At 48.9% G+C, this 25,748-nt stretch overlaps 1 protein-coding gene across 1 annotated transcript in view; it reads right to left on the bottom strand.

The window, feature by feature from the left end:
- Positions 1 to 25,748, bottom strand: part of FAM219A (family with sequence similarity 219 member A) — a 121,152-nt gene that overhangs the window by 44,111 nt on the left and 51,293 nt on the right. Inside the window, exon 2 of the mRNA XM_068253075.1 lies at positions 18,683 to 18,782. Coding sequence (XP_068109176.1) covers positions 18,683 to 18,782 — 100 coding nt within the window. The remainder of the gene's footprint in view (positions 1 to 18,682; positions 18,783 to 25,748) is intronic.

The following is a 25,748-nucleotide window of genomic DNA, read 5'->3' as shown; positions in this document are numbered from 1 at the left end:
GTAATAACCGGGACAAATGGGCAAATAAAATGTGCGGGTTTTATCCACAGTAGAACATTTTCTTTTAAAACTATAATGGCCAAAAACTGAGAAGAAATCATTTTTTTTTCTTATTCCTGTTAAAATGGATTTAGAATAAAATAATTCTTAGCAAGATGTACCACCCAAAGAAAGCCCAATTGGTGGCGAAAAAAACAAGATATAGATCATTAAAGTGAACCAGAGACGAAGCACCCTCATGTATTTTACCATATATATCAGTGGGAACATTAGAGAAAACACCTACCCTGCTCTCTGTTTCATTTTTAACTGTTCAGCTTGCTTTTTAACAGCCATGATAAAATCCCCCACTGAGCATTCAGTCTGGCTTTGCTCCGGAATTTTTTATAGCTGAATCTGTGTTCTCTGGTGTCTTTTCAAGCCCAAGCCTGCCCCCTTGTGGCTCTGCTCAGGAATCATTATAGCGGAGTCATTACAGCAAAGCCAGACTGAATGCTCAGTCAGGGATGTTATCAGGGCTGATTAGAAGCAAGCTGAGCAGTTAAAAATGGTAAAATACATGAGGGTGCTTAGTCTCTGGTTCACTTTAAGTAGTGATAAAGTTATTGGTGAATGAATAGAAGCAGTGCGGATAGGTGAAAACTGCTGTGGTCCAGAAGGGGAAAAGACCCTCAAGTAGGGAAGTGGTTAAAGGTGCCCAGTAGCGGTAAAATATTTTCCTCAGAGGCGATCATTCCATCAGATTTACGGGATTGTAAGTAACCAGAAGGCAATTTTCGATTGTTTCCATAAATGGGTCAATCAGGGCACTTTCTCAGCCCTGCAGCTACTCCCCTGTATATAGACACCAGGGATGGTCTCTCGGTAGCGCAGGACCTGCTGGTGAGGACTCTGCTTGTGAATGGCTCTGCATTCCTCCGCTTGCCCTGCAGCTGCCCTCCTGTATGTAGACACCAGGGATGGTCTCAGTAGGGTAGGACCTGCTGGTGATACCTCTGCTGGTGAATGGCTCTGCGTTCCTCAGCTCCCCTGCATGTACTTGCCTGTATGTAGACACCCAGGATGGTCTTTTGGTAGAGTAGAACCTTCCATTGATGACTCTGCGTTCCTCCGCTCGTCCTGCAGCTGCCGTCCTGTATGTAGACACCCGAGATGGACCTGGTGGTGATGACTCTGCTGGTAAATGGCTCTGCATTCCTCCGCTCGCCCTGCCCTCCTGTATGTAGACACCTGGGATGGTCTCTCGGTAGGGCAGGACCTGCTGGTGATACCTCTGCTGGTGAATGGCTCTGCATTCCTCCGCTCGCCCTGCAGCTGTCCTCCTGTATGTAGACACCCGAGATGGACCTGGTGGTGATGACTCTGCTGGTGAATGGCTCTGCATTCCTCCGCTCGCCCTGCCCTCCTGTATGTAGACACCTGGGATGGTCTCTCGGTAGGGCAGGACCTGCTGGTGATGACTCTGCTGGTGAATGGCTCTGCATTCCTCCGCTCGCCCTGCAGCTGCCCTCCTGTATGTAGACACCTGGGATGGTCTCTCGGTAGGGCAGGACCTGCTGGTGAATGGCTCTGCATTCCTCCGCTCGCCCTGCAGCTGTCCTCCTGTATGTAGACACCTGGGATGGTCTCTCGGTAGGGCAGGACCTGCTGGTGAATGGCTCTGCGTTCCTCCGCTCGTCCTGCAGCTGCCATCCTGTATGTAGACACCAGGGATGGTCTCTCGGTAAGGCAGGACCTGCTGGTGATACCTGTGCTGGTGAATGGCTCTGCATTCCTCCGCTCCCCCTGCAGCTGCTGTATGTAGACACCTGGGATGGTCTCTCGGTAGGGCAGGACCTGCTGGTGATACCTCTGCTGGTGAAGACTCTGCATTCCTCCGCTCGCCCTGCAGCTGCCCTCCTGTATGTAGACACCAGGGATGGTCTCTCTGTAGAGCAGGACCTGCTGGTGATGACTCTGCTGGTGAATGTCTCTGCATTCCTCCGCTCCCCCTGCAGCTGCCCTCCTGTATGTAGACACCAGGGATGGTCTCTCGGTAGGGCAGGACCTGCTGGTGATACCTCTGCTGGTGAAGACTCTGCATTCCTCCGCTCGCCCTGCAGCTGCCCTCCTGTATGTAAACACCAGGGATGGTCTCTCGGTAGAGCAGGACCTACCATTGATGACTCTGCGTTCCTCCGCTCCCCCTGCAGCTGCTGTATGTAGACACCAGGGATGGTCTCCCGGTAGGGCAGGACCTGCTGGTGAGGACTCTGCTGGTGAATGGCTCTGCGTTCCTCCGCTCGTCCTGCAGCTGCTCTTCTGTATGTAAACACCAGGGATGGTGTCTCGGTAGAGCAGGACCTACCATTGATGACTCTGCGTTCCTCTGCTCCCCCTGCAGCTGCTATATGTAGACACCAGGGATGGTCTCCCGGTAGGGCAGGACCTGCTGGTGACACCTCTGCTGGTGAATGGCTCTGCATTCCTCCGCTCCCCCTGCAGCTGCCCTCCTGTATGTAAACACCAGGGATGGTCTCTCGGTAGGGCAGGACCTGCTGGTGATGACTCTGCTGGTGAATGGCTCTGCATTCCTCCGCTCGCCCTGCAGCTGCCCTCCTGTATGTAAACACCAGGGATGGTCTCTCGGTAGGGCAGGACCTGCTGGTGATCTCTCTGCTGGTGAATGACTCCGCATTCCTCCGCTCCCCCTGCAGCTGCTCTCCTGTATGTAGACACCTGGGATGGTCTCTCGGTAGGGCAGGACCTGCTGGTGATACCTCTGCTGGTGAATGACTCTGCATTCCTCCGCTCCCCCTGCAGCTGCCCTCCTGTATGTAGACACCAGGGATGGTCTCTCAGTACGGCAGGACCTGCTGGTGCTGACTCTGCTGGTGAATGGCTCTGCATTCCTCCGCTCGCCCTGCAGCTGCCCTCCTGTATGTAAACACCAGGGATGGTCACTACGTAGGACCAGTGATGACTCTGCCAATATCAGCAGCTTATGGATCTAGACCAGGGCCGCAGCTGGAGGAAAACTGCAGCGAGCGAGGAGTCTCTATTATTCATGCCAGGCCTCATCAGCCGAGGATGGGCCTGAATCCTAATCAAGGCATGCAAATCACGCCGTAAACAAGATTTATCAGAGCTCCCTCTCTTCATCCCCGGATCAATCTCTCCTCTGACACCGGGGGGAGGACAGAGACGGAGCGCGCCGCATTCACAGCCAATTATTCATGTCCTACTGAGCAGTCCGATCATCGCTCTCCTGTCTGGCAGGCAGCTATAATCCCACCAGGACGGCACGACCGCTGCCCCATCCTGCGGACACAAAGCTGTCATTACATGACAGATGCAACGCCGGTCCCACAAGGTCCCCCCCGCAGGCCTTCGCTTCCCGGGGACTGCAGGAGACACTCACCTCCATCTGCAGGAGCGTTGGCAGCCGTCATGATCGCGTCTCCCTCTGCTCTGCGGCTCGGATGACTCTGGCTGTCTTCAGAGCGAACGCCAGCCGGATGTGCAATCCGATCCGAGGAGTGGACACACCCGGATCCAGCAACTGCAGATCAATACTGCACCGCCAAGCAGAGCGCATCACACCCCCACTACACGGAGCGCCGGGACTGGAAGCTTAACCACTTCACGTCCAGAACTCCTCCTTCCCTTATGGACCATAGCAGTCCTGACGGTTTAGTTATGACCCTATTTAATCAACAATAACTTTATCCCTATGACACCTACATAGGGTATATAGACAGTCTCCTACTTAGAAATGACTATTATTGATTTATAAAGCAATAACATTCCGTGGCGCTGGCTACTAATGTCTCAAGTCACAATTTTTCATACAAACAAAATGATCTCCATGTAAAAATATACATAAGTGTTTATTACTTATTTTTGTTGTCAAATGTTAAAGCATTGTATAAACCATTTTATGCAGTTTAAAACCAATTAAAATCACTTTAAAAAAAAAAAAAAAAAACACAGTTTATACCATATGTCCAAATCCTGAATTTCATCAGGTTTAGTACAAGACTCAACTTCCACACAAATTAACCTTAAAGGGGTTCTTTCGCACAAAAAAAGGAAGGCAGTTAAAAAATGTGACAGATGACAGGTTTCGGGGGATTCTCAGGGCTTTCTTTGTTTTCAACAGCATTTCCTGAACAACAGTTGCAAAATCTAACTGACATAATAGTGTGCAAGTGAGGAGGGAGGCTGGCTGGTATCTTGCTATTTTGGCAGTTAAACTGCTGTTCAGGAAATGCTGTTGAAAAAAAAGAAAGCCCTGAGAATCCCCCTTAAAGAGGAACTCCAGTGAAAATAATGTAGTAAAAAAAAGTGCTTCATTTTTACAATAATTATGTATAAATGATTTAGTCAGTGTTTGCTCATTGTAAAATCTTTCCTCTCCCAGATTCACATTCTGACATGTATTACATGGTGACATTGTTACTGTGGGCAAGTTATGTAGCTGTTTCTAGCTGCTCTGACTGTTACAGACAGCTTTAAACAGCCATTTCCTGTCTGTGAACATTGTTACATTGTGGCAGTTTGCCCAGAGTACCGCGGTATTCAGAGCCTCTTGTGGGAGGGGTTTCAGCACAAAATAAGTCACACAGCGCCCCCTGATGGTCTGTTTGTGAAAATCATTTTATTTCTCATGTAAAAGGGGGTATCAGCTACTGATTGGGATAAAGTTCAATTCTTGGTTGGAGTTTCTCTTTAAAAAGATGGACTGGCCCAAAACCTGTCACCTGTCACATTTTTTAACTGCCTACTTTTTTCGCGAAAGAACCCCTTTAAGCGTCCTGGAACGTAACCCTTTTGTCAGTAGGGATCAGCCTGTATATCGGGGTTTTTTTTAAGAAAAAACTAGACTTTCATTGGTGATATTTTGTCCCCAAGAACAATTTTGTTTTTATACATTGTAATTGGACAAAGAAGAAAAAATACATGCCCATTACAGTTAATATCAAGTGCTACTGTATGTAGATTAAAAAACAAATCTTATTTGGCCATTTCTCCCATTTATCAAACAAACTGAATGCTGTTCCTGTTATAATTTCTGGTGGTGATACAGGATTCTGAAATAAAGGTGGGGTTTTGCTACCGTGTGTATTTACTTTTCACCTTCAACTGAGAGGATTGAAAAAGTGTTTTTAATGCAAATATTAACCACTTTACCCCCAGCCGTACGGATTTCTCCGTCCCTTTTTCCACCCTGTTACCACCAAGGGACGGAGAAATCCGTACTGGACGCCACTCCCGAGCTGCCGCTCGCTCGTCCGTGCGCCCCCGCGCTCGTGTACGCCGCCGCCCACTCGCCCGGAGATCAATGAACAGGAAAAACCTTTCCCGTTCGTTGATCTAAGCCCCCCCTCCCCTGCAATGATCAGCTGCTTCTACGAGAAGCAGCGTGATCATTGTGAAACAAAAAGTTGCCCAGCCTCCCTGAACTTCCTGCAAGCATACTTCCTGTACGCTTGTAGGTCGCATAAACAAAAACTCACTGTGGCCATCTTGTGGCCAAATAGTAAAACTACACCCTAAAGCATTTTTCATATACAAATACATTAGCTATTCATTAAAAATTAACTCATTACCTCCCACACTCCCCAATTAGTTTTTTTTGTAATTAAAAAAAAAAAATACAACTAAAAAAAAATACATAAATAGTTACCTTAGGGACTGAACTTTTTAAATATTTATGTCAAGAGAGTATAACACTGTTACTTTATAAGCTATGGGCTTGTAATTAGGGATGGATGCAAAACTGAAAAAAAATGCACCTTTATTTCCAAATAAAATATTGGCACCAAACATTGTGATAGGGACAGAATTTAAACGGTTTTTATAACCGGGACAAATGGGCAAATACATTTCATGGGTTTTAGTTACAGTAGCATGAATTATTTAAAAACTATAAAGGCCAAAAACTGAAAAATAATAAAAAAAATTTCCCACATTTTTTGCTATTTTCCCATTAACCTTCCTGGCCGCGCAGGAGGTTTTCTCAGGCCCTACAGGGCCGATTTGCTTAATTTTTTTTTTGCTGCACGCAGCTAGCACTTTGCTATCTGCGTCAGCACCCTAAACGCCATTGCCCCGCGCTCGATTGCCGCTATCCGTCGCGCCGCGTGCCCCCCCCCCAGACCCCGCGCGCTGCCTGGCCAATCAGTGCCAGGCAGCGCTGATGGGTGGATCGGGACTCCCAATGACGTCACGACGTCTGTGATGTCATCCCGCCCCGTCGCCATGGCGATGGGGGAAGCCCTCCAGGAAATCCCGTTCTTTGAACGGGATTTCTTGATCGGAGATCGCCGAAGGCGATCGAAGTGGGCGGGGGGATGCCGCTGAGCAGCGGCTATCATGTAGCGAGCCCTGGGCTCGCTACATGATTTAAAAACAACAAACTGCTGCGCTGCCTCCTGGCGGAATTCATTAGACCGCCAGGAGGGTTAAAACACATTTAGAATAAAATAATTCTTGGCATAATGTCCCACCTAAAGAAAGCCTAATTGGTGGCGAAAAGAACAAGATATAGTTCATTTCATTGCGATAAGTAATGATAAAGTTATAGACAAATGAATGGAAGGAGCGCTGAAAGGTGAAAATTGCTCTGGTGCTCAAGGGGTAAAACCCCTCAGTGGTGAAGTGGTTAAAGTAGTCTGAAAAATCAGCATTTCTACTTTGCTCTAAAAGATTCCTCACAGCAAAGTTTGTAGCAGAACATAATTGAAATGGTTACACAGCACTTTGTCCTGCTATGGCTATTCAGCTTCAAATCCAGACTGAAGATAACAGCATCTTTGTTTACATCCCAATGTTGTTACGTTTGTGTGTAACAAGTAAAAAAACACTCTGAGAAGCTCTCTCTGCTTCAGGCACACACGCAGTTCAGAACAGCTCACTAGAAGATTTTAATATATAATAAAAAGCAGCGGGAATAAAATGCAATGACAGCTTTCAGAGCAGATAAACTCCACTATGGAAAGTTGTCATTTGTAAACAGACAATATTACGTGTACACAAAAGTAACAAATATAACTGTATGAGTAATAAAAAGTAGGAAAACTTTTTTTTTTAATGTCAGTTTTATCCCTCTTTAGGTGAAAGGGTCACTAAGGAAGGCTAATGAGTCATTTTATTATGTAGAGGTCATGGTCTTAAAAGTGGGCGTGGTTAAACCATATATTTTATTGTAATAGTTTTTACTGCATCACCATTATTATGTTTTACACCATTACATTTCTCCATTTGACCTGTGGTCCCCCTCCCTTAAACCCTGAGGTCAAGTGGTCCTGTATAGGTTTCCCTGATGCCTAGTGGCTCCCTTTAAATTCCCCTGCTGCATAGTGATTCCCTGTAAGTTTCCCTCATACTTAGGGAACCTCTAGACATCAGGGGAAGATATAGGGGACTACTATGTGTTTCCCCCTATTCCTTAGTGGTCCACTATAAGTGTCCGGGTGTCTAGAGGTCTCCTATTTGTTTCCCTAGTGCCTAGTGGTCCCCTATACATTTCCCTGGTGTCTAGAAGTTTCCTATATGTTCCCACGGCTTTAAGTGTTTCCCTGGTACCTAGTGGCTCCCCAGAAGTCTCCCTAGTATGTATTGGTTACCTATAGGTTTCCCTGGTGTGAACTGGGTCCCCGAGACATTTCCCTGGTGCTTAATGGTCCTGTATAGATTTTCCTAGTGATTTCAACCCCCATATGAAGAGAATGGCAGCTGGAAGTCGTGCTGGAGTACAGACCTCACACCTGTCCTCGCTTCCATTGATTACTGCCTTTGCCTCTGAGCACCAGACTTCTAGGAAGCGGACATGTAGTGTATTAGTGATGGATAGGCTATAGGTGGCTGGCGTGTAAGAGATGGATCAGCTATAGGTAACTAGCATGTAGCATGTCAGAGATGGATAGGCTATAGGAAGCTGGTGTGTAGGAGATGGATAGGTTATAGGTAGCTGGCATGTAGCGTGTCAGAGACGGATAGGCTATAGGTAGCTAGCATGTAGCATGTCAGAGATGGATAGGCTATAGGTAGCTGGCGTGTAGGAGATGGATAGGTTATAGGTAGCTGGCATGTAGCGTGTCAGACATGGATAGGCTATAGGTAGCTGGCGTGTAGCATGTCATAGATGGATAGGCTATAGCTAGCTAGCGTGTAGCATGTCAAAGATGGATCGGCTATAGGAAGCTGGTGTGTAGGAGATGGATAGGTTATAGGTAGATGGTGTGTAGCGTGTCAGAGATGGATAGGCTATAGGAAGCTGACGTGTAGCATGTCAGAGATGGATAGGCTATAGGTAGCTGGCATGTAGTGCGTCAGAGATGGATAGGCTATAGGTAGCTGGCATGTAGCGCGTCAGAGATGGATAGGCTATAGGTAGCTGGCATGTAGCGTGTCAGAGATGGATAGGCTATGTAGCGTGTCAGAGATGCATAGGCTATAGGTAGCTGGCGTGTAGCATGTCAGAGATGGATAGGCTATAGGTAGCTGGCGTGTAGTGTGTCAGAGATGCATAGGCTATAGGTAGCTGGCGTATAGTGTCAGAGATGGATAGGCTATAGGAAGCTGGCGTGTAGGAGATGGATAGGCTATAGGAAGCTGGCGTGTAGGAGATGGAGAGGCTATAGGAAGCTGGTGTGTAGGAGATGGTTAGGCTATAGAAAGCTGGCTTGTAGCATGTCAGAGATGGATAGGCTATAGGTAGCTGGCATGTAGTGCGTCAGAGATGGATAGGCTATAGGTAGCTGGCATGTAGCGCGTCAGAGATGGATAGGCTATAGGTAGCTGGCATGTAGCGTGTCAGAGATGGATAGGCTATGTAGCGTGTCAGAGATGCATAGGCTATAGGTAGCTGGCGTGTAGCATGTCAGAGATGGATAGGCTATAGGTAGCTGGCGTGTAGTGTGTCAGAGATGCATAGGCTATAGGTAGCTGGCGTATAGTGTCAGAGATGGATAGGCTATAGGAAGCTGGCGTGTAGGAGATGGATAGGCTATAGGAAGCTGGCGTGTAGGAGATGGAGAGGCTATAGGAAGCTGGTGTGTAGGAGATGGTTAGGCTATAGAAAGCTGGCTTGTAGCATGTCAGAGATGGATAGGCTATAGGTAGCTGACATGTAGCAGGTCAAAGATGGATAGGCTATAGGAAGCTGGCGTGTAGGAGATGGATAGGCTATAGGAAGCTGGCGTGTAGGAGATGGATAGGCTATAGGAAGCTGGCGTGTAGGGGATGGATAGGCTATAGGAAGCTGGCGTGTAGGAGATGGATAGGCTATAGGAAGCTGGCGTGTAGCGTGTCAGAGATGGATAGGCTATAGGTAGCTGGCATGTAGCGTGTCAGAGATGGATAGGCTATAGGTAGCTGGCATGTAGTGTGTCGGAGGTGGATAGGCTATAGGTAGCTGGCATGCAGTGTGTCGGAGGTGGATAGGCTATAGGAAGCTGGCGTGTAGGAGATGGAGAGGCTATAGGTAGCTGGCTTGTAGCATGTCAAAGATGGATAGGCTATAGGTAGCTGGCATGTAGCATGTCAGAGATGGATTAGGCTATAAGTAGCTAGCATGTAGCATGTCAGAGATGGATAGGCTATAGGTAGCTGGTGTATAGTTGTCAGAGATGGATAGGCTTTAGGTAGCTGGCATGCAGCGTGTCAGAGATGGATAGGCTATAGGTAGCTGGTGTGTATTGTGTCAGAGATGGATAGGCTATAGGAAGCTGGCGTGTAGCGTGTCAGAGATGGATAGGCTATAGGTAGCTGGCATGTAGTGTCAGAGATAAATAGGCTATAGGTAACCGGCGTGTAGCGTGTCAGATGGATAGGCTATAGGTAGCTGGCGTGTAGTGTGTCAGCGATGGATAGGCTATAGGTAGCTGACATGTAGTGTGTCGGAGATGGATAGGCTAGAGGTAGCTGGAGTGTAGCGTGTCAGATGGATAGGCTAGAGGTAGCTGGCATGCAGCGTGTCAGAGATAAATAGGCTATAGGTAACCGGCGTGTAGCGTGTGAGATGGATAGGCTATAGGTAGCTGGCGTGTAGCGTGTCAGCGATGGATAGGCTATAGGTAGCCAGCATGTAGCGTGTCAGAGATGGATAGGCTATAGGTAGCTGGCGTGTAGCGTGTCAGATGGATAGGCTTAGAGGTAGATGGCATGTAGCGTGTCAAAGATGGATAGGCTATAGGTAGCTGGTGTGTAGCTTGTCAGAGATGGATAGGCTATAGGTAGCTGGCGTGTAGTGTGTCAGAGATGGATAGGCTATAGTTAGCTGGCGTGTAGTGTCAGAGGTGGATAGGCTATAGGAAGCTGGCGTGTAGGAGATGAATAGGCTATAGGTAGCTGGCTTGTAGCATGTCAGAGATGGATAGGCTATAGGTAGCTGGCGTGTAGGAGATGGTGTAGCATGTCAGAGAGGGAGAGGGTATAGGTAGCTGGCATGTAGCGTGTCAGAGATGGATAGGCTGTAGGTAGCTGGTGTGTAGCGTGTCAGAGATGGATAGGCTATAGGAAGCTGGCGTGTAGGAGATGGATAGGCTATAGGAAGCTGGCGTGTAGGAGATGGATAGGCTATAGAAAGCTGGCGTGTAGGAGATGGTTAGGCTATAGGAAGCTGGAGTGTAGGAGATGGATAGGCTATAGGAAGCTGGCGTGTAGGAGATGGATAGGCTATAGGAAGCTGGCGTGTAGGAGATGGATAGGCTATAGGAAGCTGGAGTGTAGGAGATGGATAGGCTATAGGAAGCTGGCGTGTAGGAGATGGTTAGGCTATAGGAAGCTGGAGTGTAGGAGATGGATAGGCTATAGGAAGCTGGCGTGTAGGAGATGGATAGGCTATAGGAAGCTGGCGTGTAGGAGATGGATAGGCTATAGAAAGCTGGCGTGTAGGAGATGGTTAGGCTATAGGAAGCTGGAGTGTAGGAGATGGATAGGCTATAGGAAGCTGGCGTGTAGGAGATGGATAGGCTATAGGAAGCTGGAGTGTAGGAGATGGATAGGCTATAGGAAGCTGGCGTGTAGGAGATGGATAGGCTATAGGAAGCTGGCGTGTAGGAGATGGATAGGCTATAGGAAGCTGGAGTGTAGGAGATGGATAGGCTATAGGAAGCTGGCGTGTAGGAGATAGCAGTAGGAGAACAGAGGCGCCAGCAGGATAAAAGTGGATAAAAACTTTAAAATTTGCTGGGAGGAAGTGGTGGACTTACCTCCATAAAGCAGACATGAAAGACTGTCTGAATAGTAGTCACATTTATTAATTAGTACCCCAAAACAGTGCAACGCGTTTCGCAGGCCCAGCCCGCTTCATCAGGCAATAAAACTGGGGACAAGACAGAATTTCAGCAATAGCAGGTGTAGCGCCTCACCTGCTATTGCTGAAATTCTGTCTTGTCCCCAGTTTTATTGCCTGATGAAGCGGGCTGGGCCTGCGAAACGCGTTGCACTGTTTTGGGGTACTAATTAATAAATGTGACTACTATTCAGACAGTCTTTCATGTCTGCTTTATGGAGGTAAGTCCACCACTTCCTCCCAGCAAATTTTAAAGTTTTTATCCACTTTTATCCTGCTGGCGCCTCTGTTCTCCTACTGCTATACCGTGTCCACCCCTGGTGGAGGGGTGATCTACCCCCTTTCGCATCTACAGAGAGCGACTTCTTATCCCTGAGTGAGGACAGGTCTAATCTCCTCACCTGCCTATACAGTGGTTGCCTGTGTGGTAACCCACGTTTGTGAGTATAATTTTCTCACGATAACCTTTACTTCATTTATGCTTAACATACTACACTATATTGGGCTCTCGGTTTCTCTACTCTTTATTGGCGTGTAGGAGATGGATAGGCTATAGGAAGCTGGCGTGTAGGAGATGGTTAGGCTATAGGAAGCTGGAGTGTAGGAGATGGATAGGCTATAGAAAGCTGGCGTGTAGGAGATGGTTAGGCTATAGGAAGCTGGCGTGTAGCGTGTCAGATGGATAGGCTTAGAGGTAGATGGGATGTAGCGTGTCAAAGATGGATAGGCTATAGGTAGCTGGTGTGTAGCTTGTCAGAGATGGATAGGCTATAGGTAGCTGACATGTAGCATGTCAAAGATGGATAGGCTATAGATAGCTGGCATGCAGTGTGTCGGAGGTGGATAGGCTATAGGTAACTGGCGTGTAGCGTGTCAGATGGATAGGCTAGAGGTAGCTGGCTTGTAGCGTGTCAGTGATGGATAGGCTATAGGTAGCCAGCATGTAGCGTGTCAGATGGATAGGCTTAGAGGTCGATGGCATGTAACGTGTCAGAGATGCCTAGGCTATAAGTAGCTGGTGTGTAGCGTGTCAGAGATGGATAGGCTATAGGTAGCTGGCATGTAGAGTGTCAGAGGTGGATAGGCTATAGGTAGCTGGTGTGTAGCGTGTCAGAGATGGATAGGCTATAGGTTGCTGGCGTGTAGCGTGTCAGAGATGTTTGAGGCATGACACGGCTGGCGTGTAGCGTGTCAGAGATGGATAGACTATGGGTAGCTGGCGTGTCAGATGTTTGAGGCATGACATGGCTGGTAGGATCACATCATACTCCTCATCCCGCCTCTCTCTCTCACAGTCACACATAATAAGTCTCGGAGGCTCCCTGTCATCTGGCGGCGTGCCACCGGCGGGGGGGGAACTGAGTGGGAGTCGGATGGAGAGGATGAGACGCTCGCTGAGGTAATGATGGCCGTCACCTGCTGGAAATGGGATCAGAGGTCAGCCTGAGACAAACCGCCTCACATAATGAGGAAGAGACGCCGGGCCTCTCCGCCGCTGAGCCAGACTATCAGCCGCTCTGTACTGAGGGACGGGGAGTCAGGAGGGACAACAATTGCCTCTAGCAATGCGGTGTACAAAGGTGAGGGGGGCAGAGATAAGAGGGGTTTTGGGTGGGTGGGGGGGGGGGACACCGAGAGAGAAAAGAGGAGGAGAGGGTAGAAAGGAATGTAGAGAAAATAGAGGGTTGAAGAGAGAGAAGGGGGGAAAGGACAAATAGGAAGAGAGAAAGGGAGGGGGGAGAGATAAAGGAGGGAGCAAAAAGGTTACAAGGAGAGACAGCAAGGCGGAGGGAGGGAATGAGAGCTAGGGAGGGAATGAGAGCTAGCGAGGGAGGGGGAGCGAGGGAGAGGGGGAGGGAGGGGGGAGCGAGGCAGGGGGGAGCGAGGCAGGGGGGAGCGAGGGAGGGGGAGCGATGGAGGGAGGGGGGAGAGAGGGAGGGAGGGGGAGCGATGGAGGGAGGGGGCGAGGCAGGAGGGAGCGAGGGGGGGGAGGGGGAGCAAGGGAGGGAGGGGGAGCAAGGGAGGGAAGGGGAGCGAGGGGGGGGAGGGGGAGCAAGGGAGGGAGGGGGAGCAAGGGAGGGAAGGGGAGCAAGGGAGGGAAGGGGAGCAAGGGAGGGAAGGGGAGCAAGGAGCGAGGGGGGAAGGATTGAGGGAGGGAGGGAGGGAGGAGCGAGGGAGGGAGGAGCGAGGGAGGGCGATGGAGGGAGGGGGAGCGATGGAGGCAGGGAGGGGGAGCGAGGAAGCGAGGGAGGGAGGAGCGAGGGAGGGAGGAGGGAGGGAGGAGGGAGGGAGGAGCGAGGGAGGGAAGGAGGGGGAGCGAGAGCTAGGGGAAATAGAGAGTGGGGGGTGAGGTAGTGAGAGGGGGAGTGAGGAGGGGGAGAGAGGGAGTGAGGGGGTGAAGTAGTGATGGGGGGTAAAGGAGGAAGAGCGTGGGAAGGAGGGGGGAGGGAGAGAAGGCACAAGGTGTTCTCTTTAGTGATCACCTCCTATCCATCTCTCTCTGTCCTCTATCTGCCCACGTCTTATTTACCATGGTTCTTTATCCTACATCTCCTCCCATCGCTTCCTACTGGGCTATTTTTTTTTTTTGTGTGTGTGTTTTTTTTTTATTTGGTGGAGACGCTTCTCTCAAGTCTAGTCTGAAAATGGCACTGGACAAAACAGGAATCCTCTCCATCTCTCCCCCACACCCCCGGGTCAATGTCATAAACCATCTATAGGGAAATGCTGGCTGGAGCCCAGTGCTGTGTAGTACAGCCTTGGCATCTCTCATTCCCGGTGTATGGCATTGGCTGCTGCCTGAAGTCCAGCAGACACCACCTATACCCCTGCAGGAGGTGCTGCCCACTGGTGAGGAGCTGCAGCTAGAGAAATGTTTATGTGTTCAAGAACGGTATCAACAGCCCCTTAAAATATACCAATTTATCCACATGCTGGTAGCTTAATGCTTTAAACCAAAAACAAGATGTTTTACTGTCTATGCTCAATGACACAGTCTTTTCGTGTCCCAAAGTTAAAATATATGAACTATTGACCTTTTTATTCATCTAGCCCTGCACTAAAAAGTTGCGTTCTCCCGGGAAAGAGCTTTATGGCTGTAATTCCTTAGGGTCGGTAACACAGCCGGGTGTCAGCGCCTTGTCATACTGATGCCAAACACTTTTCTGCTTGCGCAATTGAACGGAGATGAACGCCCATTCATCTCAATGCAGTGCATGGCGAATCCCAGGGGTAAACGGCGGAGACTGATGGCAGCAGCCATTCGAACTGGGCCTTTCTATACTCCGACTCTGTCCCGACTGGAGAGAAACTGTCACTTGTGTAGACGAACATTAACTCTTTCAGGCAGAAAAAAAAGGAGCACAGCCTAGTTATTTGTATGCTCGGCACTGTACATGCCTATCTCATGTCACCGCAGGTACACTTCAATAAAAGCAACTGGTAACCATCTGTCCCAAATATTAACACTTTGTACAAAACATGTACCGTAATTAAGAGAATACAAACATGTGAAGGAGGAGTTTTACAGATGAAACATCCCTGACAATAGCCTGACATACGTTTCAAATCGCAACCAAACGTCTACAAAAAAGAAAAAGTCCAAAGTTGAAGCGCACTTTTTTTTTTACTGACAAGTTAAAGTGACTGTACATCAAGGCTGACTGGGCACTTGTCACTTTAAAGTAGAGTTGGGCGAACTGTTAGCGCAACTGCAGCCGACGAACTGTTCGGCTGCCCAACCTGTCATGTGGCTGTGGCTCTTACAACTTCCGGGTCGCAATGACCCGGAGTAGTACGTCTGCGCTGGCCCGGCGGAGCGCGTCCTAGATCGCGCTCCCGTTGCCGGGCACTCTCTGCGCATGTGTGTGACATCACTCATGACGTCACACACATGCGCAGAGAGTGCCCGGCAACGGGAGCGCGATCTAGGACGCGCTCCGCCGGGCCAGCGCAGACGTACTACTCCGGGTCATTGCGACCCGGAAGTAGTAAGAGCCACAGCCACATGACAGGTTGGGCAGCCGAACAGTTCGGCTGCAGTTGCGCTAACAGTTCGCCCAACTCTACTTTAAACGCTTTATTACATCTTCATGCCACGAGAAGTACATAAACATCTGTCACACATAGGTGTTTCAGACCTGGTTGGATGCTGGTGTTTGGGTGCTCAGGGCTCAGGTGACCAGGGGGTGGATGGACGGCTCTACAGCCATTTCACGCCTGACCAGCGCTTGCTCACGTGCTTGTGTCCTATACAATGACAGCGCCACGCAGCGTCCTAGAAGGGGTTCGCATGCCGCGCCCCCGGCGCTCGTCATTGGTGTGAGGAGTTGACATCAGAAGGGTCGGGGGTGAGGAGGCGGGAACTCACCGTCCAGCAGCGAGAAGTGAAAAAAGAGCAGCATTATGCTGGTCATGCAGATTTACTTAGCTGCGGCTTTTCCCAGTCCTCTGCAGTCGATCATGTCCATTGCTACCCTCCAGTGTGCCACTCCCCCCTCCAAAAGATCTCTGATCAAAGCTCTGGTTACTGCACATGCAGTCCATCCACATCCCCCCCCCCGCTTCTCGTGCTCCCACAGACAGGAGCATTCTGCACGAGCGCAGTTTACAAAGCATGCACAAACCACTCCTGGCCAGAGGAGCCCAACTGAGGAGGCACGCGATAGGGGCCGCGCATGCGCAGTAGTTGGACCTTTCAGAGGTGGCAGCGGAGTAGATCAGAAGCACCGCAAGGGCCTCAGGTTTTCTTTAAAGTGAACCCGAGGTCATTGTAATGTGGAGGCTGTCATATTTATTTCTTTTTATTCAATGCATATTGCCTGTCTGTCCTGCTGATCCTCTGCATCTAATACTTTTAAAGGGAATGTCCAAGCAAAATAAAAAAATGAGTTTCACTTACCTGGGGCTTCTACCAGCCCCATGCAGCCATCCTGTGCCCTCGTAGTCACTCACTGCTGCTCCAGTCCCCCGCTGCCAGCTAGTTCTGCTTCTACCCGCCCCATGCAGCCATCCTGTGTCCTCGTAGTCACTCACTGCTGCTCCAGTCCCCCGCCACCAGCTAGTTCTGCTTCTACCAGCCCCATGCAGCCATCCTGTGTCCTCGTAGTCACTCACTGCTGCTCCAGTCCCCCGCCACCAGCTAGTTCTGCCTCTACCAGCCCCATGCAGCCATCCTGTGCCCTCGTAGTCACTCACTGCTGCTCCAGTCCCCCTCCACCAGCTAGTTCTGCTTCTACCAGCCCCATGCAGCCATCCTGTGTCCTCGTAGTCACTCACTGCTGCTCCAGTCCCCCGCCACCAGCTAGTTCTGCTTCTACCAGCCCCATGCAGCCATCCTGTGTCCTCGTAGTCACTCACTGCTGCTCCAGTCCCCCGCCACCAGCTAGTTCTGCTTCTACCAGCCCCATGCAGCCATCCTGTGCCCTCGTAGTCACTCACTGCTGCTCCAGTCCCCTGCCACCAGCTAGTTCTGCTTCTACCAGCCCCATGCAGCCATCCTGTGCCCTCGTAGTCACTCACTGCTGCTCCAGTCCCCCGCTGGCAGCTTGCCGACCTCAGAGGTCGGCGGGACGCATTGCGTACATTTTTACGCATTCCCGCGTAAAAATGAACATTAACACATACATTTTTACCCGTTACTGGTTGAATGCGTACATTTTTACGCATTGAACCAGTAATGCGTAAAAATGTATGTGTTAATGTTCCTGCACTAGCGGGAATGCGTAAAAATGTACGCAATGCGGCCCGCCAACCTCCGAGGTCGGCAAGCTGCTAGCGGGGGACTGGAGCAGCAGTGAGTGACTACGAGGGCACAGGATGGCTGCATGGGGCTGGTAGAAGCCCCAGGTAAGTGAAACTCATTTTTTTATTTTGCTTGGACATTCCCTTTAAGCCATAGCCCCTGAACAAGCATGCAGCCAGGGCTGTGGAGTCGGAACTAAAATCTTCTGACTCCAACTCAGACTCCTCAGTTTATGAAACCACCGACTCAAACTCCGACTCCGGGTACCCAAAATTGCTCCGACTCCAACTCCGACTCCACAGCCCTGCGTGCAGCAGATCAGGCGTTTGACATTGTTGTCAGATCTGACAAGATTAGCTCCATGCTTGTTTCTGGTGTAATTCAGATACTACTGCAGCCAAATCGGCAGGGCTGCCAGGCAACTGGTATTGTTTAAAAGGAAATAAATATAGCAGCCTCCCTATCATTCTTACCTCGGGTTCACATAAATGCTGGGAACACACGATGCAATTTCCCGTCTAATCGACAGGTGGCCGGATGGGAAGTTGTACCGTGTGTGCATGTCCAAACTGCTCCTGATCAATAAAGGAATTGATTTTTCCAATGATAACTTCACAAAATCGATTCCTCTCTCGATTACAAACGGATCAGACCGGTTGGAAAAAAAATTGTCCGATTCCCGTCGGTTGGGAAATTGCACCGTGTGTTCTCAGCAAAAGGCCCATTCAATCCAATCCAGAGGCTCCGTGCTGCAGATACAGAGGTGACCTGTCAATCATAAACATACAGCTGACCCAAGCAGCCAGTGGCCCCCACATTACTCGCTGTGAGGTCACAGAGCCCCAGGGCTTGTATTGCTGTCTGTGTCCCTACTGAGAGGTAACCCTCATTCCCTCCATGGATTTCAAGAGGAACTCCAGTGAAAATAATGTAATAAAGTGCTTAATTTTTACAATAATTATGTATAAATGATTTAGTCAGTGTTTGCCCATTGTAAAATCTTTCCTCTCCCTGATTTACATTCTGACATTTATCACATGGTGACATTTTTACTGCTGTCAGTTGGTGTCAGTGGAAGTAGCTGCTACTTTCTTTTTTGACAGTTGAAAACAGCTGTAAACAGCTATTATTTCCCCCAATGCAACAAGGCTCCTATAGTGTGATGTCAGAACCATGGTCATGACATCACACGGTGGGAGGGGTTTCACCACAATATCCGCCATACAGAGCCCCCTGATGATATATTACAGAAAAGCAATAGATTTCTCACATAAAAGGGAATGTCAGCTACTGATTGGGATGAAGTTCAATTCTTGGTTACGGTTTCTCTTTAATACGAACCGTTGAGGTCACAACAGGAAATGTTAAAAAAAAACAACAACATTGTTTCTTTGGTCATGTTTGGTTCCCTTTACTGTTTTCCTATCAACAGGATGTGAAACAAATACAGATGGAAACAAAGACAGCAATAAAAACCCAGCACTGCTTACAGCCTTGGCTGGAGCTCTGAATTTATATCACCGAGATTCGGAGGTATAAAAACACACAGAAAAGAGAGAAATTCAGAATTTCCTGAAAAGAATCAGCGTTGCTTCCCGCTGGGTCTGCTGGGACATGTAGTTCTCCAGACTGCGCTCTAGAGGTCACATGACACCTACCTAATTTGACTTGCAGCGGTGACGGTTTGTAGTTCATGGAGACGCTCTCCCCTTCCTGGATATCGCAGTCCCCGTCCGCAATGGCGGCTGCTGCCGGATCCTGAAACAAAGGAAATAATTTGTTAAAATCACAGCGCCACCTGCAGGAAACTAAATTCATAACAATATTTCAAATAATGTAAACAAGCCAGCTTCAAGGGAAGACTTCACAGAATGGAAACTAGTGAGTGTGCTCAGTGTCTCTCTCTGCTGGTCATTTGCAGGCTGTGTGCCTACTACACCCCCTGCTGGTCATGTGCGGGCTGTGTGCTAACTACTACACCCCCTGCTGGTCATGTGGAGGCTGTGTGCCTACTACACCCTCTGCTGATAATGTGCAGGCTATGTGCCCACTACCCCCCCTGCTGGTCACATGCAGGCTGTGTGCCTACTACACCCCCTGCTGGTCACATGCAGGCTGTGTGCCTACTACACCCCCTGCTGGTCACATGCAGGCTGTGTGCCTACTACACCCCCTGCTGGTCACATGCAGGCTGTGTGCCTACTACGCCCCCTGCTGGTCACATGCAGGCTGTGTGCCTACTACGCCCCCTGCTGGTCACATGCAGGCTGTGTGCCTACTACACCCCCTGCTGGTCACATGCAGGCTGTGTGCCTACTACACCCCCTGCTGGTCACATGCAGGCTGTGTGCCTACTACACCCCCTGCTGGTCACATGCAGGCTGTGTGCCTACTACACCCCCTGCTGGTCACATGCAGGCTGTGTGCCTACTACACCCCCTGCTGGTCATGTGCAGGCTGTGTGCCTACTACACCCCCTGGTGGTCACATGCAGATTGCTTCTGAACTTGCCCTCCTACAAGCACCCTTGCAGGGGATAGCGCCTCCCACAAGCCTTGCACCTGCCATACACACTTCACTTGTTAGAAGTAATCTGGTCATTTGCTGTAATGTTTTCTCTCCACAGGTGGGGATGGATGGAGTGTGAGCAGCGCTGCAGAGTATGTCAGAGCTATATCGATAGTACGATTGCATGAATACATACAAGTATGAACAATCCTCAGAGAGGAGGATCCAGCAGGATGATGGCCGTTCTGTGCTCTGTCCTGGAAGCCTCCACATAACCTGCAGCCGTTTGATGCTGTGATTATGGAGGAAGCTCTATACTGTCTGGGGAATGTGCAGGTATCGGATTCTCCCATCTAATAAGCAGCGTTTCCTCCACGGCGAGGCCTGACGTGACCTCACACCGGGAGACGCAGCTCTTAGCAGGATATTGATAGAAGCTGTACTCTATGCGGTATGGCCTGGTAATAGCATAGTGATTATTCCAAGGGGAAGGGTTACTGAGCGTGCTGAGTACTCCTCCACCACAGCCTCTCCTTGTCTCCTCATTATCATGTGTGTAACAGAGAGAGGACTGTAGATATTGTACACTAGATATTATATATTCCCACCTTACTCCTACAGATACTTTCTCCTGTAGGTATAAAGGGACTCGCTCTCTCCTGGATATCTTCCTATCTCTTATGCCTCGTTCACATCTATCTAGCGCAGATCGCCATACGATCGGAACGCAACGCTTACGAACGCACCCCATCTGCGCCGCTACCCGCTGATCCCATTCATTACAGTGAATGGGTCAGCTCTGCGCTTGCGGGCAAAATGCATGCAGCAGTACGCAAGCGCATCATAGCGTATCGTACTGCCGCGCAGTGCATATGTGAATGGCAGAAGGGCCATCTATGCCCTTCTGCCGTTCTTGCGTGTCACACATCATACGCGCTTCCAAATGCGCACGGAAGCCCGTATGATGTGAACGAACCCTTACTCCGATCCCTTTTCCACAGCCTTTGTCTGCGGGGATACCTCAAGGCTCTGTCCTCAGCCCCCTCCTCTTTTCCATCTACATGTACAGTCTTGGCAACTTAACTCATTTGGTTTTCAATACCATCTACTGTATATGCAGATGATACACAACTGTACCTCTCGGCCCCAGACCTTAATTCCCTCCTCACACGTGTTCCTGACTGCTTGTCTGCTATATCCTCTCTTATGACCTCTGTCAGTGTGATTACTAGGTCTACCAATTCTGTATTATGTACCAGTGTCTACAGTATATTTGGTGTATCTACTGTACTTATCTGTATTATGTACCCATTTGTTTCTTACTCCGTACATAAATCAATAGTAATATTGTATGATAGACAGAAAGATATTATTTATACAGGCATCAGATATTTGACAACCAAAACAATTGTCCAAAATTGGCTGAACAGTCTACATTGGCTTCTCCATCTTCTACACCTACAAAAACATGGGGGAGTAGCAATGAACTGTAGTGTAACTGCTCACCTTATGCTTTGTCCCCATGCATTGTGGGGTGTCTCTACTGCTAATACCCCCCCTCTCCTTTGTAGAGGACACAACAATCACTTCAGCCAAGCAGAACATACATGAACAGTCACATGTCTGCCGGCTGACTGGCCACCAAAATGATCATACGTGATCACTTCAGAGGACAGCCTCCTACCTGTACGGGGCTTTCAACCAGCAAATGGCTGCCTCTACCACTTGAGGACTCTACTGGTATTGGATGAAGTTCCTGCACTCTTGTGGGTGTGGCGTGCATCGCATGACGGGCAGGAAGCTCCAGAGTCCTCACATGGAAGGTGTTGAAGTGACTGAGCGGTGGCTTTCCTTGGGCGGTCCCAGAAACAGGCACCGGTCAGCTGTGGGATGCCGCAGCGCTGTGGTAAGAGTACCATCTACTAGCCCAACAGACGAGGTAATCTACTGCTACACTAGACACTCACGGAGTTGGACTTGCGGTTTGCTGCCCTTGCGGGGGAAGTAGTTGCTCCCCCTGGACAGGGGTGAAGAGTTTATATTACAGACAGGAGTTAAGGGACTGTGATAAACGGGATTAACGGCGCCTGTATATTTTAATTGGAAGAGACTTCCGATAGCAAACAGAGCTTACCGGGTTATAATCCTTCTGTTTATGGATCCCAATTAAGTCTTTTGCACAGTCATACCTCCACAATTGCTCACCCAGACATGTGAAATCTTATGCTAGGTACACACCATACAATTTTCTGTTATGCTGGGAATACACGGTGCATTTCTTCCGTGCGTTTCTGCTCTCGATTGTTTTTCCCGCTCGATTCAGCTCTCGATTGTCTTATCTTCCGCCCGTTTTTCTTAACTTTTTCCATTCACTTCTATCAGAAAACGAGTGGCCAAAGAATGGAAAGTGAGATCGGACATGTCGGAAATTATCGAACCATCTTATCTTAAAAACGAACCGTGTATTCCCAGCAGTAAGCCCTGCCTACACGGGGAGATGTGACGGCGATGTTCCTTATCAATCAAGCCGCTGATGCGGCTCGATTAATAAGTTCCGACACGTCCGATCTGTGAGCCGCCGATTCCCTGCTCGTTCCCCACGAGGGGACAATTGCAGGGAATCGAGCGGAAGATAAGCGGCGCCGGGCGGGGACGAGCGGGTGATCGAATACGACATACGCGCGGCGGGTATTGTTGGGGGGTTAGGGGTGTACCAAAGCATCCAGGAGTTATAGAACCCCAAGGTGAGGGAGCACATCCAAAACCTTCTCCCTTTCCACTCACCAAGGAATAGAAGAAGCCAACAGAGTTCAGCTAACTCCACCTATACCTTAAACTTGACTAAAAATAAACACACGTAGATGACTCTAAAAAAAAAAAATATAAACTTTGTTGTAAAAATAGCCCGTCTGCTGCCAGGTCCTGCAGTCAGCATGGCATGTGGTTATTTACATTCTGCTTCTTACGTTGTCTCCATATGATCTACTCCACAAGCATTATTTATAAATGACCTTTTTACGATACGTGGCTGAGAGAGGCCAGGGGATGGGACAGATTTACACTGGGAAGGTCCTGAGCCCTGCCTGTGCTGGACCTGAGAAAGGAGCAGGGCTGCGGAGAGGGTACAAAAACATCCAACGCCTCAGTTTATAAAACCACCAACTCAGACCCCTCGACTCCACAGCCCCGCAAAGGGAGTCCATCGTACATTACAGAAGGCTAATGCTCTCAAAGTTTCAGACATGATAAAAAAAAAAAGAAAAGTTTCCCAGAGAGAAAAAATAGCTGTCTTCTTCTAAAAAGCATTATGGGAAAAATTCAGTAGACTTTCAAGATGGCTATCATTACGGGTGGTCAATGAGACGAAAATAATTTCGATTGGTCCTTTTTCAAGGTGCATACATTTGCATACAAAAATTTGCATAGTACAGCATCAACTTGAAATTGTTTGCATTTTATTTACCATCCATAGCAATCATGCCTTCCTCCGTTCCCTACACAAACCTGACCTGCAGCATTACCCCTCCAAAAAAAGGGCATGGCCATTTCTGGCTATTTTGGTGCCCTAGGTAGGGTACTTTGTGCCTCTCACAACCTTGTGAACAAGAGAGTGACCTTCATTAGTTTTGTAGGCACCAAAAACAACTTGATAGGTTATATACAGATTTTTATTTTTTTTTACAAAATAAGTCTGTAAAGGACACAAACAATAACCGGGCCACATACAGCTTTCTGCCCCAAACTCATGGAGTACACATAGCCATCCCTTGCTATAACTGCTATGAGGGGTGAATAGATACTTTGTACAATGTACTGTTAGTGAACCGCCTGGGTCTTTTCCAGTTTGGAATACTGAACTAAAAATCCAGAACAGTTGCAGCAATCAACACAGACCAAATCTAAAACAATTACAGTTTCCCTGGCGCATTAATAGCAAACGCCATATCTAATCAGCATTGCTTATTTAGGTGTTAAAATGAACATCCATGCATTTCTTAATGGAACTAATAGCAGTGTATAAGAATTCCATAAAGCAGAGGGTACTGACAACTGCCTAGGCTTGCCTATGCCTAAAAACTGCACTACATATAGGTGAACTAAGAGGACCATAAGATTAGTGCAGGCTGTGAGTTCTGGCACTAACATCCCACAATGCATTGTAAGACTACCAACAACCAATGAACAAACACCAGAAAAGGACTGTAATCATGGGGTGCACAACAGCTTCCAGATGGAGGTGAAAGTTGAGTTGCACCCCCCCCCCCCCCCCCCAAAAAAAAGAGAATAAATACCCAGGTTCAGCTACATGTGTATATAAACGTGCTAACCCTCTGCAGAAAAATGGGGGCAGAAAGAGAGGACAGTCCCTGCATTTCTGTTTGATAAAAAGGATTATTGTTCAAAGGGAACCTGTAGTGAGAAGAATGCAAGGCTGCTATCCTCATTCTCTAGTAAACAATTCCAGTTGCCTGGCTTTGGTGCTGACGCTACACACCTAATGCTGCAAGTCCCTGCCCCGGAATGAGCATGCAGATCAGATGGTGTGACTCAGCTGGCTGCATGCTTGTTGCAGGGCTGTGACTCCAACACAATTACAAGCCAAAAGCTCCGTATGGCAGCCAGGCAACCAGCATTGTTTATAATGGAATGAAGATGGCAGCCTCGGTATTCCTCTCACTTCAAATAATGGGCTCAACAGCTGCTTCAGCACAAAAACAGAAACGTCTCAACGGTTCTGTTAGCAATCAGGGATTCCCAGTTAGATGTACTGCAGTAACCGCGGTAACCACGGGAACTCAGCAGCACCTCACGTCTGTTCAGCCGCTTCCTGTTCTTCTCCAGTTCACTGACTGCAGCCTCATAATGATCTGATTATACAAGGATTAAGGGATGTGTAATCTGCCTCCGCAACCATCGCTCCAACACTCAGCACCGCTAATTACCACACAGCACAGTCTGATGGGCAATAAGAGGGGTGCAGTCACCCATAGCAACCACTGCATGACAGCAGTAACCCATAGCAACCACTGCATGACAGTCTGATGGGCAATAAGAGGGGTGCAGTCACCCATAGCAACCACTGCATGACAGCAGTAACCCATAGCAACCACTGCATGACAGTCTGATGGGCAATAAGAGGAGGCAGTCACCCATAGCAACCACTGCATGACAGTCTGATGGGCAATAAGAGGAGGCAGTCACCCATAGCAACCACTGCATGACAGTCTGATGGGCAATAAGAGGAGGCAGTCACCCATAGCAACCACTGCATGACAGTCTGATGGGCAATAAGGGGTGCAGTCACCCATAGCAACCACTGCATGACAGCAGTCTGATAAGGAATCACCTATAGCAACCACTGCATGACAGTCTGATGGGCAATAAGAGGAGGCAGTCACCCATAGCAACCACTGCATGACAGTCTGATGGGCAATAAGGGGTGCAGTCACCCATAGCAACCACTGCATGACAGCAGTCTGATAAGGAATCACCTATAGCAACCACTATATGCCAGCAGTATGATGGGCAATAACAGAAGACAGATGGTACGGCCGCACTTGCGCAGAAGCCCGGAGCTGCTTGTGGACAAGCGACTTCAGTTTAGTGCGCAGGCGCAGCCATCCTCGCACAATGCAGGGAGTGCGGCCACAGAAATATGTCCTACAAGAGGGTCCGTGTGCAGCAATGATGGGGTTCAGGGGGACATGGGAAGGTTCCATCTATCTAGGCAAGTATTCGCTTTTTCGGTGGTCACTTTGGGTTCACTTTAAATAGAATATTTTTATAGTGGATAGAGTGTACGTCATATTCTATGACTAGGACCAGCCTTCAGAACAGCAGCTACTGAAGTCCCGTCCACAGACCATTCATTGTATAGAGGGGAGGGAGTCACTGGCGGCTGGGTCACAGCTGGGTGACACAGTGACAGATGTACACAGCGTACTGCTGACTCACCCGACTGGTCACAGTACACAGACAGGGCAACCACTGCAGACATCAACAGACACACGCATGTAAATGCACACACACAAATCAACACACACAGACTAACACATACATAAATGCACACACACACACACCACACATAAATGTGCACACACACAAACCAACAGACACACACAAACATACACACAATCAGACACACATAAACACCTACATAAATGCATACACACACACACAAATACAACAACATCATCATCATACACACACACACAC

Source organism: Hyperolius riggenbachi, chromosome 1 (assembly GCF_040937935.1).
Source record: "Hyperolius riggenbachi isolate aHypRig1 chromosome 1, aHypRig1.pri, whole genome shotgun sequence".
NCBI classification, from domain to species: Eukaryota; Metazoa; Chordata; class Amphibia; order Anura; family Hyperoliidae; genus Hyperolius; species Hyperolius riggenbachi.
Note: the sequence above shows the minus strand (reverse complement) of the source record. Positions and strands in the feature narration are given on the sequence as shown.